Source organism: Syngnathus typhle, linkage group LG13 (assembly GCF_033458585.1).
Source record: "Syngnathus typhle isolate RoL2023-S1 ecotype Sweden linkage group LG13, RoL_Styp_1.0, whole genome shotgun sequence".
In the NCBI taxonomy this organism is placed as follows: Eukaryota; Metazoa; Chordata; class Actinopteri; order Syngnathiformes; family Syngnathidae; genus Syngnathus; species Syngnathus typhle.
Window position 1 is genome coordinate 10,471,931 of NC_083750.1, and position 17,803 is coordinate 10,489,733.

Here is a 17,803-nt window from a genome sequence, read left to right on the forward strand (position 1 = left end):
TGCATCCACTAATGAAGTTAAATGTGACTGCAGCAGCTCCATTTGAAAGTATAATCGGCGGCCCGCTCGCTCGTATTGTTGATGCTCCTTCAGCGCTGTTTCCATTCCAACATGATAACGCTCGCTCTGACCTCTTGCCCGCCCACACACACACAGCGGAGGGCCATGAGGACGGCGCCGCAGAAACTGCGAAACCGGCCCAACGCCAACCAGGCCAACGTGGTCCAGAGCAGCCCCAGAACCCGGGTCAACCGTTACATCGGGCGGCTGATCGAGGCCCGGCAGACCGAGTCGGACACGGCCGACCTCAACTTCCTCACGCTCATGTACAAGTGCTCGCAACGCGAGCAGAGGGTGAGCCACGCTACTCGAACTCCTTTTGGGACATTTGTAACGATCAATACTGACCACTCTGCTCCTTTTTTGGGACTGAAAAGTACCACCAGGTTCCGGATGAGTACTTCACCAGCGCCGTGGTTCTGTCGCTGATCCTCGCTGCCTTGTGTGGCCTTGTCTATCTTCTCATGATACCGCAGTACGTCAGATCACGACTCAGTATTATTTGTTGACTTGTTTATAATCTTTCTTTCTTTCTTTCTTTCTTTCTTTCTTTCTTTCTTTCTTTCTTTCTTTCTTTCTTTCTTTCTTTCTTTCTTTCTTTCTTTCTTTCTTTCTTTCTTTCTTTCTTTCTTTCTTTCTTTCTTTCTTTCTTTCTTTCTTTCTTTCTTTCTTTCCTTCCTTCCTTCCTTCCTTCCTTCCAGTGGCATAGTGGTTCTGGTGCTGCTTGTCCTCTGCATCTGTTTCCTGGTAGCATGTATCATGTATCTTCATATTACCAGCATACAGGTGTGTGCCGCCGGGCCGGGCCTTTCTGATACCTACGGACATTTGTGGATTAGCACAGATTATTATTTTTTTTAACCTGACCTAGATTATTTGCTGAATCAGTGTTTTCCAGGGTGCCTGACCATTCAGATCCGCACTGCTCTCTGCATTCTCATAGTGCTCTTAATCTATGCTGTGGCCCAAGCCTGCGTGGTAAGTAAGTTTCGTTTAGCACGGCGGCTCTTGTTCACTGCGTTCTGAAGTGCACACACGTGCTCTTGTTTGCCTTCGGTACAGGTGGGCTGCATGCCCTGGCTGTGGGGTCCCGCCAACCCCAACAGCTCCATCGTCATCATGGACGAGGACGGCGGCGCCAACCGTACCATGGCCGAGCTGCCGTGCGAGGGCGCCCGCTACGCCTTCCTGTCGTGCGCGTTGGGCACGCTCACCCTGGCGCTCTTCCTGCGTGTCTCCTGGCTGCCTAAGATGGCGCTGATGCTCCTGCTGGGGGTGCTCTACGTCACCGTGCTGGAGCTCAGCGGTTTTCGCAAGACCGCCGGGTGGGTGAGGCCCCCGGCCGGGCTCAGCGGGGCGATGGCGCGAATGAGATGCTCGTTTGCTTCTTTGATTTTCCGCCATTGGCTCAAAAGGAGGCTACGCGTGTTTCATTTGTTTCTCTGATCCAGTGAGGGGAAACAGGAATTTTGGGAGCCTACATATGCACTGATGTACAACACGCGTGTGCGTATGTCACGCTAGTCCGACATTCAGGCAATTAGACAAGTAAACACTGCGACCGAATCCACATTGTTGTATAACTTAGCACGTGTTTGCTGTCGACTGCGTGGGGGATCGCCTCAAGCCTCCCGTGTAGTTTTTCCTGGGTGGTCCGGCCCCGGCGCTGACTTTGTGTCTTGGTCTCTTCCACAGTGGGGGGTCCTTCCACATGCGGGGCTACGAGCCCATCCTGTCTCTGTTGCTCTTCGTCAGTGCCCTGGCCCTCCACTCCAGGCAGCTTGACCTCAAACTGCGCTTGGACTTCCTTTGGGCAGTGCAGGTCAGCCAGCATGTCTTCATCACAACACAATCATGTGCTCCACTAAAATAATCTATTTATAATATTGATGTAGTTAGAAGCGGCCGGGTTTCTGTTCCGTTTGTTTTGGCTCTATTTCATGACGAGAAAGACTATTTTGCATAGTAAGAGGCTTGGCAATGTGACCAGCCAGTTGAAATGGGAATCCATACATGTGAGGGGTTTTACTGACCCCTGCTGGTGGAAATGTGAAGGAATAATTTGAGTTGGCTTCAGACATTTTCACCAACTCACAAATATCAACCAAGCATGACTCACTTAGCAGACATTGTTTGGTTGACAGGCAGAGGAGGAAAGGGACGGCATGGAAAAAGTCAAACTGGACAACAGGCGGATCCTGTTCAATCTGTTGCCGGCACACGTTGCGCAACATTTCCTGCTGTCCAACCCCAGGAACATGGTGAGCACAGCTCAGAAACACAAGCGGGTGGATCAGTGGCGTCACAATTGCATTTTTCTTCTTCTAGGATCTTTACTACCAGTCCTACGCACAAGTCGGCGTCCTGTTTGCCTCCATCCCGAACTTCAACGACTTCTACATCGAGTTGGACGGCAACAACATGGGAGTGGAGTGCTTGAGACTGCTCAACGAGATCATTGCAGACTTTGATGAGGTTCGGCTGTTTTATGATCAACTGATGCTTAATGTGGATCTTAAACGTGAATATGCCTTAATCCAGCTCATGGACAAAGAGTGCTACAAAGATATTGAGAAGATCAAGACCATCGGGAGCACGTACATGGCAGCCGTGGGCCTCGTCCCCACCGTTGGAACCAAGGTGAGACACTGCGGGATGGTTGTACTTCAAAAACAATGGAGCGATACATTTGTATTATCGATCCTCTGCGAAGAATGATACGACTCCCAAATGACATCGTTGTTTGCTTCTATAGGCTAAAAAGTCCGTTTACGACCACCTGAGCACAATAGCGGACTACGCCATTGAGATGTTTGACGTGTTGGATGAAATCAACTATCAGTCTTACAATGAGTTTGTCTTGAGAGTCGGTACGTCTGCCCCCCCCCCCCCCCCCAACAACCACCAATCAAAATATAAAATGTTTGCGACTTATCTGGTTTGCTCAATGCGCCATGCCGGTTGCAGGGATCAATGTTGGTCCAGTGGTGGCAGGGGTCATCGGGGCACGGCGACCCCAGTATGACATTTGGGGGAATACGGTCAACGTGGCCAGTCGCATGGACAGCACGGGAGTACCAGGGAAGATTCAGGTAACAAATACAGAATATATTTAAGGAATGCATTTAAAACCATTATTTATTGACAAATCCGACATTTTTAGCTAGCTAGCTAATTATTTTTTTTCTTAAGCAAGATGTATTTTTAGATAGTGGATTAAGGTTGTCTCAATTTGGTTTCATTCCTCCCATTGACGAGAATCACTTTGAACCCAGGTGACGGAGGAGGTCTACCGCCTGCTGAACTCGGACTACGACTTGGTGTGCCGCGGCAAAGTGAGCGTGAAGGGCAAAGGCGAGATGCTGACGTACTTCCTGGAGGGTAAGGTGCAGGGCGTGGGCACGGCCACCATCTCGTCGGTGGTACGCTCGGCCAGCCTGGCGCGCCGCATCCACTCCTGCGGCAAGACCAGCGTGCCCGCCACCCTGGGCAGCGTCTCCTCGGTCGCCGCCTCCCCCAAAAACCGGCCCACGTGCCTGCCCTCCTCCTGCGTGCCTGCGGTGGGTGAAGTGGAGGAAGAGGAGGGCGAGGAAATAGATGTGACACAGATTGAAATTGAAGCAGTGGCCACCGTGGCCACCGTGGCCACCGTGGCCGATGCTGCGGTGTAGACACAAACACAAGTGTGTGACCTCAGTGAAGGTAAGAAGAAACGAGAGATGGAGGCCTTGAGGAGACCGGCGTGCATGTTTCCTGCAGGTGCGACGCTCATTTAGGAAATGAGTCCAGACAATCATACTCGCTGGATTTTGTTTTCTTTTTCCTTTTTTTTTTAGGGGATTTCAGCTGCTCGCCACTCTTTGGACACACTCAGACAAACCATCCATTCTTTGCAGGTAAAATCTCTGCTGAGGGGATCTTCTACAGTATGTGCATTTATTTATTTATTTATAAATGATTTTCTTATTGCTTTTGCACTGTCCTTCTAATGATGCCAAGGATGCATTGTATTATTTACAGCTGTCACTCAGTGTTTCTAAGCATGCGTGAGTGTGTGTGGTGGTATGACACAGCACAATGACATTTTTGGCTCTAACCGACCGCTGCATGACCTTTGACAAGTTGGCAGCCATAGCCATGAATACGATTGCCCCCTTAAAGTAAACCAAAGTCATGAGCTTTTCAAAACGGCACCCACTCCGTTGGCACACTTTTCAACACCATCCGATAAGCTAAAATGTGTCTTTTTTTTTTTTCTTTTTCAAACCCTGTCAGTCTATGGGTATCTTTTGATGCAGTAAATACATTGTGAGCAACAAAACTTGCAGAATTGGTGCAAACACAAACAACATGGCTTGGGAATGCAAAGCCAGCGGGCCATTGTGGCCAGATGTGTGCGATTCTAAAAAAAGACATTCAGCCCGCGAATAATAAGAGTTGTAGGTCGTTCTAAAAGGAAAAAAGGAGTTCCCTAAACCTGACTCGTGGTATTACATAAGACGGTATTAAAGCACACAAGCAGTCGATCAACCACTGGTGCATTTAGCCCACGTTCCTCTTATAGCCATACAGTGGACCCCCCCCCCCCCCCTCAGTATTTCTTTAGAATCCATCAAAGGTTTGCTAAAAACAGGTCTAAGTTGTGGCGCAGATGCTGTAATGCAATTTTGGTGCGCTAAATTTAAAGGGAATGAGAGAACCCGCTTCCATTGGCTGTGTTCACTCCCACAACGGCGCTACAGTTTATTTCTAACTCTGTTTGTCTGCAAAAATACCAAAAGAAAGAAAACTTAACTCACAAGTCAGAGTGATGTTTGACAATGTTTAAAATGCAATTTGTGTTTCGGGATTCCGTTTTGCGGCGGGGGTCAATTATCGGCGGAGAATCGTTATTTGAGGTGCGTGGTGGTCCGCTGTACGCCATACGGTTGTATCTTTAGCATTTACCTGCACCTGTGTACATACAATATGTCATGTTTCTGCCTTATTCCATGTCAAGCTTAATCGTCTTTGCAACCTGCCTTTTTACACAAATTCATTTTGATATGCAGGTTATACTCTTTTATGTTTTTCTTTGTAAATATCCAAACGCCTGTAAGCGACATTACAACTTGTACAGTGTAAAGATGGTTTCTTGAATATTTTGTAATAAAGATAATATTGGTGTATAAAATGAGGAAATGTCATAGTCATAGTGACTGATCAAAAGTAAACTATGAACTTACAAGGGGAAAAAAAAGTTTGTTGTTTTAACGTGGTGTTCAAGTACACGCACGCACCTTGTGAAGCAAAGAGGGGCAATTTGAGGTAAATGACAGTTCACAAACAAGCCACCCCTCCTCTTTCCATTAGCCAATGTAACTGCTTGCTGGCATATACGCAACATTTCAACACTTTTTTTTTTCCATCATCAGTAGAACATGAAAATTAATCACGTTACTGTATAATGATGACATGTTGCTTCAAGCTCTCTGAACTTCGTGAGCACATTACATACAATGCTTTATACTATAAAGCTAGCTGAAATTTTAAATAAAGCGGATGGAATTTGACCTCTCGCGACCACGTATTGTGCAATAAAAATTGCGCTGATTTTTTTGTCCGACCTGGTGTCACCCTTCTGTACATCGAAGGGCAGCTGGGATTGGCTGATATGACGCAACCGTGGATTTCAGCGGTAGAAAACAGATCTGATGGATTGCAAATGTAATCCTATTTTGAAAGCTAATTTAACATTTTGATTTTAGTAGGTCTATTTTTTACTTTGATAATATATGAAAATTATTTATGACGTCAATTGTGTAAACAGACGCAGTCACCAAAAGGCTCGCGAGCCATAGGTTCCAGACCAGTGCTTTATAGGGAATCCCTAAGCATGCTGGGAATAGTAGTCCTAACTACGTTTAAATGCAATGTCAATAATCTCTTCTTGTGCTAACACAACATTGGGTACAAATTTACATGATCAGTATATATTGACCTATTTTTAAACATTTATAAATATATAAAATAATCGACTATACCTTTTATTAGGCTACCTCACAGATAAATAAAAAGATGGGCTTTTTAATTTAGACCCCACCCACTTGCCGGAATTTCGCACCTAACATGAATTCGGTAAGCCGTTAATTTCTCCCTTGCTGCTCTTGTGTGAAGCACCAAACGCCCACCATGGACTTTCAACAGAGACGTGTGAGTTTTTACAACTTTTTTGTCAACGTACGTTTCCTGAGCGAACGCACGCATTTTAAATGATTGCAAATAATCACAGAAATTTGATTGGTTGATTAAAGTGCATGTATATGATCGCTCGTCTAGCAGAAGAAAGGTTTTGGAGCAAAAAATAAATAAAAACCGGCCAGTTATCCAATTAATTTTCCCAATCATTTACGATCTACACAGGATGAAAATCTCTCTGACATCTTGGAGGAATCTGAGACTACACTTGAAGAGTCTCCAGCAGCAGAACATCAAGCGGGTGAGAAATATGAGCGCTTTGCTCGTGATGTTCCGCTGAACGTTCGCAGGCCTGGAAGATCCCGCAGCGCCGTGCTGTCACGGCAACTCGATCAGCCGGAATTACCCTTAAAAAAGAGACAAGTGGACGCAAGCGGAAACATATCAGATGATCTCTACTCATGGGAACCATCCTTTTGGTCGGTAGAGAAAAAGCAGCGTCAAATGAGGACGAAGAAGAGTCGCAAAAGGAAGTCATTCACGGTAAAAACATGAAATATATTTTTTGACGAAAGTGTAATGAACACACACACACACACACACACACACACACACACACACACTGGAATTAATGATAGAATTAATCACTTGTCAAGTGATTGCTCTGAATAATTTTTTTAATTAGACTGCGCAGCTCGCAATGGTTGAAGTCTTAATACATTTGTAAGAATAGGAAGAATTTAATCACTTTTATAGCTCGAATTTGTTTTTTGTGTGCTATCAATGATCTCAATATACCTTTTGCAGGACGATTCGTATCCCCAGTGGCTGATGAACGTGATGATGAACATAGAGGAAGCGAGAACGCATCGGCTGGTGATTGAGTGAACGCCAACCACGTGCAAGTGTTGATTTTTTTTTTTCTCCCCCCCCCCCTCATGAAAACGCCAACGACGTGCAAGTGTTTATTTTTTTATTTTTTTTCACCCCCCTCTTCATTAAAAAAACAAATGAATGTCCACTATTTTAAACAGCATTGCATTTTTCTCTATATGAATTAATTGCTAGGTTCAGATTACACACGGTGTAAATGAACGAATCAATTGAGATGAGAAAATTATTTCAGTCTTACTGTACAGTATTGCAAATAAATTATTTGTTTAATTCTCCCCAATATGTGGCGTGTTTGTGTTAAATGTGTCAAGTGGGCTTTAGACAAAGCAATTGGAAAGAGGTTATCTTGATGCGTTTTGCAAATCGGGGTCAGCCATGATTCATTGGGTCAGTGGGTCCCGACATTCAGTGCCCAAAACCTGACGGACCCAATTGAGAGGGAGCTCATCATGGGGCAGGTCAAAGTCTAATTAGATTTTGCCTTTTGGATAAAAAAAAAAAAAAAAAGTTTAAAGTGAAGCCGACGCCTACCGATACTACACGGAAGGAAACGACCAATTACCGTCCGTTGTCTTCACACAAACATGTTATGACTCTGGCGACGTTATGCAATAAACGGGGTGCGTGTGTTTGTGTGCGTGTGTGGGTGCCTCATGTCCTTGTTTATCTCGCCTTCCTGATAAGATGAACCTTCACCAAAGAGGCTGCTGGAACAAAGCGGCTTGCGGTGTCAAAACAGCGCACCCGCAGCCAAACATGTTATTCCCTCCTTCATTGAAACATCTTCAAGGTCCATGTTTTGCTAACCTCTTCCGTCAGCGATGACTAAAACGCCCCCACCCCGCTTGTTATGATGTCCAATCACCGCGTCCCAAAGTCAATATTGACCGCAGACCCCGTGAGCCTTCAACCACGCACGTCAAGCGAGGTCAGCCTACTGCTGCTATGTCACAAATATTTTATATCTGTAGGCAGTCGGTCAATTATTAACACTAGTCGGAGGCCAGACGGATGCTTAAATACGAGCGGGCGGGGAGACGGGGACAGAAAAAGTGCAAAGCGTTGACATGTGTGGATTACACGCCAAGAAGATGCTGGTGACGGCCGTGGTTTTGGCAGCGGCGGTGGCGGCGGTCGGGTCATCCCCCGTGGTGGGCCCCGAGCCAATTCGCTGCGCCCCCTGCACGGAAGAGAAGCTGAGCGAGTGTCCGGCCGTGCCGAGCGGCTGCGGGCAGGTGCTCAGGGAGCCGGGCTGCGGCTGCTGCATGGCCTGCGCCCTAGAAAGGGGGAACCCCTGCGGGGTCCACACGGCCCACTGCGCCAGCGGACTGCGCTGCATGCCCAGGCCCGGCGACGCCCGGCCTCTCCACGCCCTCACCCGGGGCCAGGGGCTCTGCACCGAAGACCAAGGTAGCGTCGGCGCGGCGTTTCCCTCGCATAAGACTTAACGCTAATTGAAGTCTTGATGTGTGTTCAGAGGAAGCTGAAGAGGAAGCAGACCGCAGCTCCCTGCAGGACATGCTGGGCTTGCCCAACCAAGAAGCCGCCGACACCCAGGAGAGCATCAAGGCCAAAGTGAACGCCATCAGGAACAAACTGCTGCAGCAGGTACAGTTCATATTCTCCCTAGAGGAAAAAGAACGAGCATTGACACGGACTTGATTTCCCGCTCAGGGGCCTTGTCACATCGAGCTGGGCGCCGCCTTGGACGCCATCGCCAGCTCACAGCAGAACCTTGGTGAGAAGTTCACCACCTTCTACCTCCCCAATTGCGACAAGCACGGCTTCTACAAAGCCAAGCAGGTAAGCTGCAAACCCTCGTCGCTCGTCGCATTCACTCGTCGCCTCCCTTCACCGCTCTTTGTCTTTCTCCAAGTGTGAGTCATCTCTGGCGGGACCACCCGCTCGCTGCTGGTGCGTGTCGGCTTGGAACGGCAAGATCCTCCTCGGGACCGGCCACATCACCGGCGACGCCGAGTGCCACCAGGAAGTCACTCACTGAAGTAGGAAACGAGCCCCAAACACTCGTGAGGACACTTTGGTCCCTTCATGAAAAGTTGTAAATTATTTTATTTATTCACGGCAAGTCTCTCTTTTTTTTTTTTTAAAACTGTTTTCACATCTTTTTTTTGCTGTCTTCAATTGTAAATAGGGCAACACTGTATACATTTGTATTTCTGACTAAATAACTCCATTCCTCCAAAACCACAACCCTGCAACCACTGCCAAGCCCCATTTCAGGGCCTTTTTTTTTTTTTTTTTTTTTTTACAATTCATTCACATCAACACAGCGGCTCATTCATGCAACATGTTGACATTGTCTACACGCATCTTCATTTCCTCAATAGGGGATACTTAAAGTGCCGCAAGTATGTGTATGCTGGTCAAGCACAAACATATCAGAGCTCATCCAAGCTTCTACATTTGTCTACCTCTGCAGTTACCCTCCTTTTTTTTTTTTTTATCCACAGCGTTACTGCTTTTTTTGTCATTCTATCATTTATTCAAATATTTATTATGCAATATTGCAATGTTTATTCTTTTGTAATCGAGGACTCGTGTCCAGCAGTTACTGTATATTCTGTTATTTATGTATATATGTCAAATATCCAGTTCTGCGCAAAAGTTGTTTTTGCCGTATTGTCAAAACAACATATGTATTATAGAATCAGAAAAGACATGATTAAAAAGTAGAAAGTATTTAGTGTGACCTCCATTTACACGACACATTTGCGTCACATCCTGGAGTGATGAAGGCCAAAAAAAAAAATCCAGAGATCCCCGTGCGAATTCTTACCTTCTAAAAATATGAGACGAGAAAATAAAATGGCAGTTGTGTTCTGCTCTTCCAATGTACACAAGAATCAAATCGTCACCGACAATCATGAGGAAAAATCACTCTTCACACACCTCGCGCCGCAATACGATCAATAAGGATAATCTTTTAACGACATCCGATAATCAGGCCTCGGCGGACTTTGATCGGAAGGGGTGCTGGGAGTACGGCGCAAAGAAACCAAAGCCACAAAAGACATAAAAATACACGCCGTGTCTTTATTATTATTATTATTATTTATTCACCTCGAGCAGGCTTTGCTAAATGTTTTCAGCACATTTACAAAAAAAATATGTCCTGTCTTGCCATAACATTAACAGAAACTGTACAGAAACCAATCAGGATGTATTAACTTAATACAAACATGAGTCAAACACTATTTGGGAAGAAATTGTGCGCTTGTTTGATTATTAAAATAGCAATTAGGGATGTTCGATACCACTTTTTTCCACACCGATACCAGTGTGAGTATTTACTCTTTGAGTACTCACTGATGGAGGACCGGTACTTCTAGTACACAAGTGTCCAACTCCGGTCCTCGACGGCCGCTGCCGCTCGTTTTAGATGTTTCCTTCCTCCAACACACCTGATCATCTGAATTAGGTGTGCTGGCGGATGGAGACATTGAGAACATGCGGAATCGCGGCCCTAGCGGACCAAAGTTTGACATCTGTGCTTGTCCTTTTGAAATAAAAAAAAATATTCAGCACAGACTTCTTTCTGACGATTCAGCGATGTGTCAAACTGCCACAGTACAGCGCCAACTACTGCTGAGGAGGACGTACTGTAATATAATATACTGTCATTTTTGCATGAACTCATTCAGTGATATCAAAGATATTAACTGGGTTTGCAGTGAATGAGTTATAGGGCTGGTATCAGCCCGATTGTGATACCCGGTATCAGTATTCACCAGTCCCTAATGGCGATCCAATAGAAATGTACCCGGATCCCATTTCAGGCGCCTGACCAAAACGATGGCTCCTTGCAGTTCTTCCTTTATATTGATTGGATATTAGCGGTTAATTGTGCTGATTGCTGTGCTCACCAATCAACGTGGGCGGAATGCACTGGACTGGCTGACTCCCTGAGTAACTAACGCAAGCTTCCTTTTGGAGAATGCACTTTTGTGATTATTATTCAGGCCCAAGCACCGGACCATGCCAAGCGGTGGTGACGTTTATTTTTACCACATTGACTTATTTTAGGTGGCTTGGAAAACTCACTCACCCATTCGCCCCTTGTAAAGTCCTTGCTGTTCTCTCAACTGTGCCTTCCATCATCTTCTTTGTCACAAATGTTCATGAAGAATCCATCTTGTTCCTTGTACAAAAAGGTCCCGCAGATAGAGAGAGCAAACATCCACCTATCGGCTCTCTCCCGATATCCTCAGCGTCTGTGCTTGTTTACAGATCTTTAGCGCTACCCCCCCCCCCCCTCCCCGCAGAGTCCCTTTTGGGCTCCTACTGGCTCTGCGAGCTCAAGTGCCGGGCGACTCCTCTCTCCTTCCCATCCAAACCTGGCAAGGGTTGCCCGTATTTGTCCACACACCAACAGAAGCCTCGCTTTCTACCCTTGGATGGACGGCACTGCGAGTGAAGAGGAGGGACAAGGTGAAGCTAAATGTAAAAAACAAAAAAACCAGTTGAATGTGCAGCATTACGGCTAACGGGCCACTTTAGTCAATGGAGGAGAACGGCAATAGTTAAGAGGCATTAATGGGCAGATTGTGCTTGAGTGGACGCAGCCTTGGCCGTGCGCGCGGCCAAGGCTGTGGTATTTTCAGCAACTTTTATGGTCCACCTCCTGTTACACACACATATAGAGGCCTTAAAGGTAAACAGAAACCTGCTCAAATATTTGCTTAGGGACCTTCGTGAACAACTGAGAACCCAGATCTATTTTCAGGAGCCGGTGGCAGCACGAATCATCTGTTGCTGATTATACCCCGCAGCTCCAAATTATGGGTACTACAAATGACTTACAGAGTCTGCGTGGAGCTACCCGAGGGCTGTTATTTTATTGCCAATTTTACTAAAGGTCAACCCCCCCCCTCCTTGAGTAAAACACGCAACCTTCGTTAGCGATCGGGAGTACTAGTTGAGCTAAGAATGGCGAAGCGTCACAACACGTTTGCTATGAACTCATTGAGTGCCGTTATGAACTGGGTTCGCAGTGAATGAGTTAAGGAGCAACATCGATTGCTATCAAGGGACGCTTTGGCTCCACGTTACACGCACGTCCAATTTCGAGCCGACCGCACCCGTGGCTGGTGTGCGCGCGTTGCATACTGCTCTGCATCCACTCCACATAAACAAAGACAATGAGCCTGGCTTCTTATGAGATGATTGCAGGTCAAAGAGGAGCATGTCCATTAAGCAGGAGGCCGCCCGGGGCCGCCCTGTGTAATAAGAAAAGCGACGCAGCGGCGCCCTAAGTGCCTCCATATGAACACGTCAGAACCGCTCATTTATCACAACCCCGTTGTGGGCTGAGCTGCTGTGCGCAGGATGCACGAAAGGGGAGGGGAGGGGGCGGGGGCGAGAGCATGGCCGCCACTCTATTTCTGGGACCGCTTCTCAAAAGTCCAGCAATTATGGGGCGAGGACGCCGGCGGCCACCTTGACGTCTGTCTCGCTGGGAAGGTTCCCGAGCGTCGTCCCGGCCAGGCAACGCCGCTGGGGCTTGGGGCCTGCGGTCGCAGTCTCCAGTGCCAGTGGCTCGGGGTCTACCTCACTGGTGTGGCGGTGCAATGATGAGGCTCTAATAACTACCGATGAACACAGGAGGACAGATTCACGTCTATAATTGGACTGCAGGCGGCCCGCAGTTTGAGTCACTACGCTCGGCCTTTGAATCTCTATTAATGCAGCCTGCGAAAAAAAGACGACGTTTGGGCTTGCGCTTTGAACATAATAAAGCTCTCAAGGGCTGTTTATGTTTTGAACGGAACTATTTCGGAGCCCCGAAAGCATGTTGTTGTTGCAACTTTGGCCTTAGCGCTTGCCGCAGAGAGCCACTGATCGGTTTGGCACCGTCGGGTGCCTTTCCTGATGTAACCAGACCATTTCGGTGGGAGAACGTTCTCCAAGGGGGTGTGCGCATGGCGCATTTTCATTCCGTTTTTATTCATCTCTTTAATCCAATAATCCGACACATTTTTTTCATGTCAACGTAGCCACTGACAGCTGCACCTAAAGTGCTTCTGTTTCCTACCTGTTTTTTTTTATAAAAGCCCTTCTTGTCGCAGTTGGGGATGCGGAAACCTCGGGGGTTGAGGATGTCTGTAATCTTCAGGCTGCTGAGGATGCTCTCGATCTCTCGCCGGCAGGGACCCTGCGCACAACACAAAAGGTAAGTTGTTTTGGGTTTTTTTGCCGTAAATAGTTACTATTTCACCCTAAAATGGTCCACGGTTGTCTGTTGGTGATCAGCTGTGGCTCAACTCAAACATTCACGACACTTAATTGATGCGAATGTGAACGGTTGTTTGTCTACGTGCGCCGCGACCCTAAAAAGGACAAAAAGCGGTGCTATTTTTTGATCCACATCACAAAAATCCGTACGCAACTGATTGGCTGGAGTCGTGAGTGGTTCGCATTAGCGGCTGACGTGGGAGACAGATTGATTCACACTTGTCCAGGGTCAAATACGCCTTGCGGGTGGAGTGACTGTGATTCATGCCAAATTCTTCTTGGAGCTGACTTCCTAAATCAGAAGTGGGAAGGAACCATCGAATAACCTGGCTCCGACTGGGTTTACCGTCGAATCATTTGAGTCGTAGCTGCGTTAGCCAGGTGTGCTAGCTCGACTATGAGAAATTGGATTGGATATGTTTTCACTCTGGTACTCTGTTCTGAGCGCCCCTCAAACCTGCTCAAGTAGAAAGCCTTCCAAATCCATTTTAGGTTGGGCTAACTGCATAATTCAACTCCCTGTAATGTACGCCCTCAGTCGGCTGGGATAGGCCCCCTGACACAGCATATGGGAAATTGATGGATGGATGTGGGAAGGGGGAAGCAGTGGAAAGGAAGCTTGAAGGCAGAGCCAAAAAGCTCCAAGTACTCTGCTCCTGGCTAATTAAAGCGAGCACGCAGCCAAAGCCCAGTTTTCGTGTGCGTTCACGTCTCTGACCAAAAGGAGGAGATGGAAATAGTAGCAAGGCTTCCCAACAGCCACTCAAGACGGCCAATCCATCATCGGTTGGCTCCCGGCGCTGCCGGCACGCGGACGCCTTGTGGTCAAACAACCGCCTGACCCGGGTCAGCCGCGGGGCCACGGTTCCCCGCCGCTCGCTGCCGTGCCATTCTGTTGGTCGCGGCGCCTGCCAACCTTCAGCACGCTTCCCCCAAAACATTTCATCACCCGCAGGAAGAGAAAAACACCAAAACACAGAGAGAGAGAAAGAGAGCAGAGGAGAGAAAAACATTCCAACTTGATGATCCAGAGGAAGGAAACTACCGGTTGTGGTACTTACATACTCGGGCTCTGTTTTGATCTCCAGGGAGAAGTTCTGTTGGTCTGTCAGGAGTGGCCCGGGCACTTCCTCCATTTTAAAACTTTTAATTCTCTTCTGCTGCTCCCGTCGTAAGATTTCAGCCTTGGTAGACGGCAGAAAGGCGTTCAGCGGCGGTCTCGCGGCTCCCGTGGTTCTGCCGCGTGCGCCCTGCTGCGTCTTATGTAGGACGCCTCCGGTCGAGTTGTGCTCCTCGTCTCGAGTCTCGATGGTCTCTGCCGGCGTTTGGAAAGAGCACGTGGTTGGTGGCTGTGCCGTGTTTTGGTTTCAGACTCAAGCGCACACATTCAAAAGTGTTAAGTGGAAGTCAAGGCATATAAAAGTAGTGCTTTGGTGGATGAGCTGTCCATCATACAACCCATTTCTTTCCTCGCGGGAGCCTTGACACACCCTGGAGTGGTCGTGACTCGAGATGCACATATAGACAAACTGGGGAACTTCCTCATTAACGTAAAAAAATAATCTTAATAATTGAATTAAAGTAATTGACACCCGCTGAAAATATTTTGCCAATAGATTTTTTTTTTAACCTTTAGGAAAAACCCATTGAGATCTGCGGATCCCTTTTCCAACTTAGTCCCGGCCACACCACAACCCGAGTAAATAAAAACAAATTCTACAATAAAACGACATGAGATGACATTGAAACACGATTTTTATATAAATCAAACTCCCCAACTTACTTTTACATCGCTCTTTTGCCACGAGGATTGCACTAAACTATTACTTTTATCTAAACGAAGCACTCGCTTCCTTGGCACCACGTTCAGCAAGAAGCAGCAGATAAAATCCGCCCAACCTCTGCCAGTGGGCAAATCTTATGTATTCCATGCATGTTAAAACGACATTCTTACTTTGGCCGCTCACATTGAAGACCCTCTTGTTCCTCACCCCCAACACTTAATTAGAAGCCTATAAAGGTCCAGTATGAGCCATAAAGACAAGCCTGTGCTCATTTTGCGCTCCGTTCCAAAATCCTCAATGCACGCCAGTGTGCACGCATGCACGCCGCGAAAGCCAGCGTGGGTGAGTAATCAAGGTGCACGCATACCTGGCAGTTCATTGACGGGAGGCGTCGGGCTCTCCGCGAGCCGTCGAGCGCTGGTGGCGTTGGCGCACAGCCCGCGTCCCTCCAGAAGCGCTTGCAGAGGTCTGGTCTCGCCGGGCTGGTGCTGACAGGAGAGCCCGGCGCCGCATCTGCCCGTGTACACACCGCACGGCTGGCCGGAGCTGAGCGCGCACGTCAGGCAGCAGCCGCAGCCCGGCTCTCGGACCCTCTCGGCGCAGCCCTTGGGTAGAGGCTTGCAGGAGAGGCGCGCGCCGTCGTCGCACGGCTCGCACCTGATCACCGGGCCCAGCGCACCTGACCCGCGGCCAAAAGACAACATGACGAAAGTCGCGCAAAGTGCGCGCAAGCACGAATCCATGCTGGATGGAGTGTGTGGCCGAGGGGGAGTAGTCCTTGCCGCGGGGACTCGTTCTGCGCTCTCATTCACGTAAATCCACCGCACAAAACATCCCAATATATAGACCCAGTGTAGTCACTCCCCCCGGTGGAATTCCACTGATGAATTGCCTCCACTCCACTCCGCTCTGCCATTTCCAATCACAGCAATGTACTTGACTGCAAACGACTATAAATAGGCACGCAAAATATACCTCCGAGCCTATTAACTTCTCCATCTGCAACGGAGATTTTGAAAATAAAATACATCACTCAAAAATAATGCTTGGTTCAGATTGTTTGGATAGTTTGTGCGCATCAAGTGCCGCCTTTTGGTTGCTTCAATTGGATAGTGCTCTTCCTTGGAATAATAGCCTGAGCATCTGACAGTTCCTGTACATGAATCTGTACACAACTTTTCAATGAAACCACAAACTGTTGACTGTGATTTTTTTTTTTTTGATGAATTAGAATTTGAACACTAAGGATAGCCAGCAAGCTGCTTAGTAGCTAGCCAACTGTTTGTGAACCACTAACGAAGCAGTGTTTTTTTTCTCTCTCTTTCAGTACGAATGAAAACCGGTGAAATGCTGGGGATGGACAGCAAGAATATGCTATTTTCATTTTGAACACAAGAAACTCTGATATTTCTTCATTTTTCTGCATTCTTAATGGAAGCCATCCATTCAAACTAATCCGAACAAGTTTTCCAAAAACGCCGATATTCATTATGTGTTTTCTGCAGGAAGTGTCACCAAAAAAAAAAATCTCCAAAAATTGAAAACTACCCAAAAGTCCATTTATCTAACCTGCCAGTGGGCTGCGGGGGCACTGACCCCCCCCCCCCCCCCCCTTCTAGCTGCGCCAGTGGTTAGTTCGAAGGCCCCCAATTGGAAAGCGATTCCCCACCTCTTTCTGTCCAAAAAAGTGAGACATTCCAATTGAATTACGTCTGTGGTGATGACAGATCATAGCGGGACTACGTTAAAAATCAATCCAGCGTCTCCAGTCTCCTTATAGGCTTATATCCAACCAGGCTTGGCACTCTGCCCGTCGTCTCGAACTCTTAACTCGGCAGCTCTACAGCAGAGAGTCCTTCTCACTGGAATGCTAAACATTTGGTTCATATTCAGGAAGAGAGCGGAGGGGGGGGTGGCTGATTTTCCTCCCTCTCGTCTTTTTTGAGCCACCTGCACATTTTCCGCATAGCAGCAACCAATGTTGGCCGCTGCAGGAATGTCATCCCGCTGAGCAGCCACTCAATAAGGACCAAGTGTGAAGAATGCTGCAAGTACACACACACACACACACACACACACACACACACACACACACATATGCTCACACAGGATAGTACTGTACATTACATGTGTTCAACATGGGCTGCCGAGTTGGCACATTCTAATCTGGTGGAATTTGAAAAGTGTTTTCGAATCGTTTGGGCGGCGCTAGCCGGGCAGGTGTAGCTAAAAATAAACCTTGCTGCAGGGTGCGCGCCAGTCGTAATAAGCCACATATGTCCACGGCTGGTGTAATACTCTCAAGTCAATAACGTCTTTATGTGGATTTTTTTTCCCCCCCACTATACATTAAAGTGCTATTCCGCCCCAATTACATGCTAATGATGAACCCAGTAAGAGTCTTGCAGTCTGACCACGTTAAAATACGGCCACACTGTTTTAGGATTTATTCGTTGAGCAGATTGGCTCGGAAAAATATTCCACAAGATAATCACTCAGGATAAAACTGAAGAGACATCTAAAACTGAGGCCTTGTGCAGCTTTGATTAGAAAGTGGCCATAATTGAAATTGGCTGTGACTCCTCCCACAACGGCGCACCCCTCCCTCTTAGATTATTGTAGTGACGGTAGGTAGA

The 17,803-nt window shown here is 47.4% G+C and overlaps 3 protein-coding genes across 6 annotated transcripts in view; 2 read left to right on the plus strand and 1 right to left on the minus strand.

Annotated features, from left to right (window-relative positions):
- Positions 1–5,714, plus strand: part of LOC133165384 (adenylate cyclase type 1-like) — a 20,427-nt gene extending 14,713 nt beyond the window's left edge. The window contains exons 9-20 of one of the 2 annotated variants that reach the window (XM_061295003.1): positions 157–354; positions 438–535; positions 762–846; positions 949–1,038; positions 1,123–1,385; positions 1,756–1,882; positions 2,205–2,321; positions 2,389–2,535; positions 2,602–2,700; positions 2,816–2,930; positions 3,028–3,152; positions 3,336–5,714. In XM_061295003.1, coding sequence (XP_061150987.1) covers positions 157–354; positions 438–535; positions 762–846; positions 949–1,038; positions 1,123–1,385; positions 1,756–1,882; positions 2,205–2,321; positions 2,389–2,535; positions 2,602–2,700; positions 2,816–2,930; positions 3,028–3,152; positions 3,336–3,731 — 1,860 coding nt within the window. In that variant the 3' untranslated portion in view covers positions 3,732–5,714. Of the gene's footprint in view, positions 1–156; positions 355–437; positions 536–761; positions 847–948; positions 1,039–1,122; positions 1,386–1,755; positions 1,883–2,204; positions 2,322–2,388; positions 2,536–2,601; positions 2,701–2,815; positions 2,931–3,027; positions 3,153–3,335 lie in introns of those variants that run through there. The other variant, XR_009717586.1, reaches the window with a different exon arrangement.
- Positions 3,475–16,136, minus strand: LOC133165406 (insulin-like growth factor-binding protein 3). Of its 3 annotated transcripts, XR_009717589.1 has the most exons (5): positions 15,535–16,136; positions 14,445–14,698; positions 13,184–13,303; positions 11,198–11,586; positions 3,475–3,615 (listed from the first exon to the last, which is right to left on the minus strand). XR_009717589.1 is itself a non-coding variant. In XM_061295051.1 (4 exons), exons 1-4 carry the CDS (start codon positions 15,908–15,910, stop codon positions 11,431–11,433), a joined length of 906 nt encoding a protein of 301 aa, XP_061151035.1. In that variant the 5' UTR covers positions 15,911–16,136; the 3' UTR covers positions 10,184–11,430. The 3 variants fall into 3 exon arrangements, 2 of the variants coding, with proteins under 2 accessions (XP_061151035.1, XP_061151036.1); XM_061295051.1 differs by lacking the exon at positions 3,475–3,615 and having other exon boundaries at positions 10,184–11,586; XM_061295052.1 differs by lacking the exon at positions 3,475–3,615 and having other exon boundaries at positions 10,184–11,556; positions 15,535–16,133.
- On the plus strand, positions 8,193–9,831 carry LOC133165411 (insulin-like growth factor-binding protein 1). The gene is made up of 4 exons (XM_061295059.1): positions 8,193–8,541; positions 8,609–8,739; positions 8,806–8,934; positions 9,008–9,831. The coding sequence occupies exons 1-4, from the start codon at positions 8,199–8,201 to the stop codon at positions 9,131–9,133; spliced, it is 729 nt and encodes a 242-aa protein (XP_061151043.1). The 5' UTR covers positions 8,193–8,198; the 3' UTR covers positions 9,134–9,831.
- Positions 16,137–17,803: the final 1,667 nt, after the last annotated feature.

Coding starts and splice junctions, on each gene's coding strand:
- LOC133165406 (XM_061295051.1), bottom strand. CDS start 15,910: ATGGATTCGTGCTTGCGCGCACTTTGCGCGACTTTCGTCATGTTGTCT. Junction 14,699..15,534: donor TCCCGTCAATGAACTGCCAG/GTATGCGTGCAC, acceptor AAACGCCGGCAG/AGACCATCGAGACTCGAGAC. Junction 13,304..14,444: donor TCAAAACAGAGCCCGAGTAT/GTAAGTACCACA, acceptor TGTTGTGCGCAG/GGTCCCTGCCGGCGAGAGAT.
- LOC133165411 (XM_061295059.1), top strand. CDS start 8,199: ATGTGTGGATTACACGCCAAGAAGATGCTGGTGACGGCCGTGGTTTTG. Junction 8,740..8,805: donor GGAACAAACTGCTGCAGCAG/GTACAGTTCATA, acceptor TTTCCCGCTCAG/GGGCCTTGTCACATCGAGCT. Junction 8,935..9,007: donor GCTTCTACAAAGCCAAGCAG/GTAAGCTGCAAA, acceptor TCTTTCTCCAAG/TGTGAGTCATCTCTGGCGGG.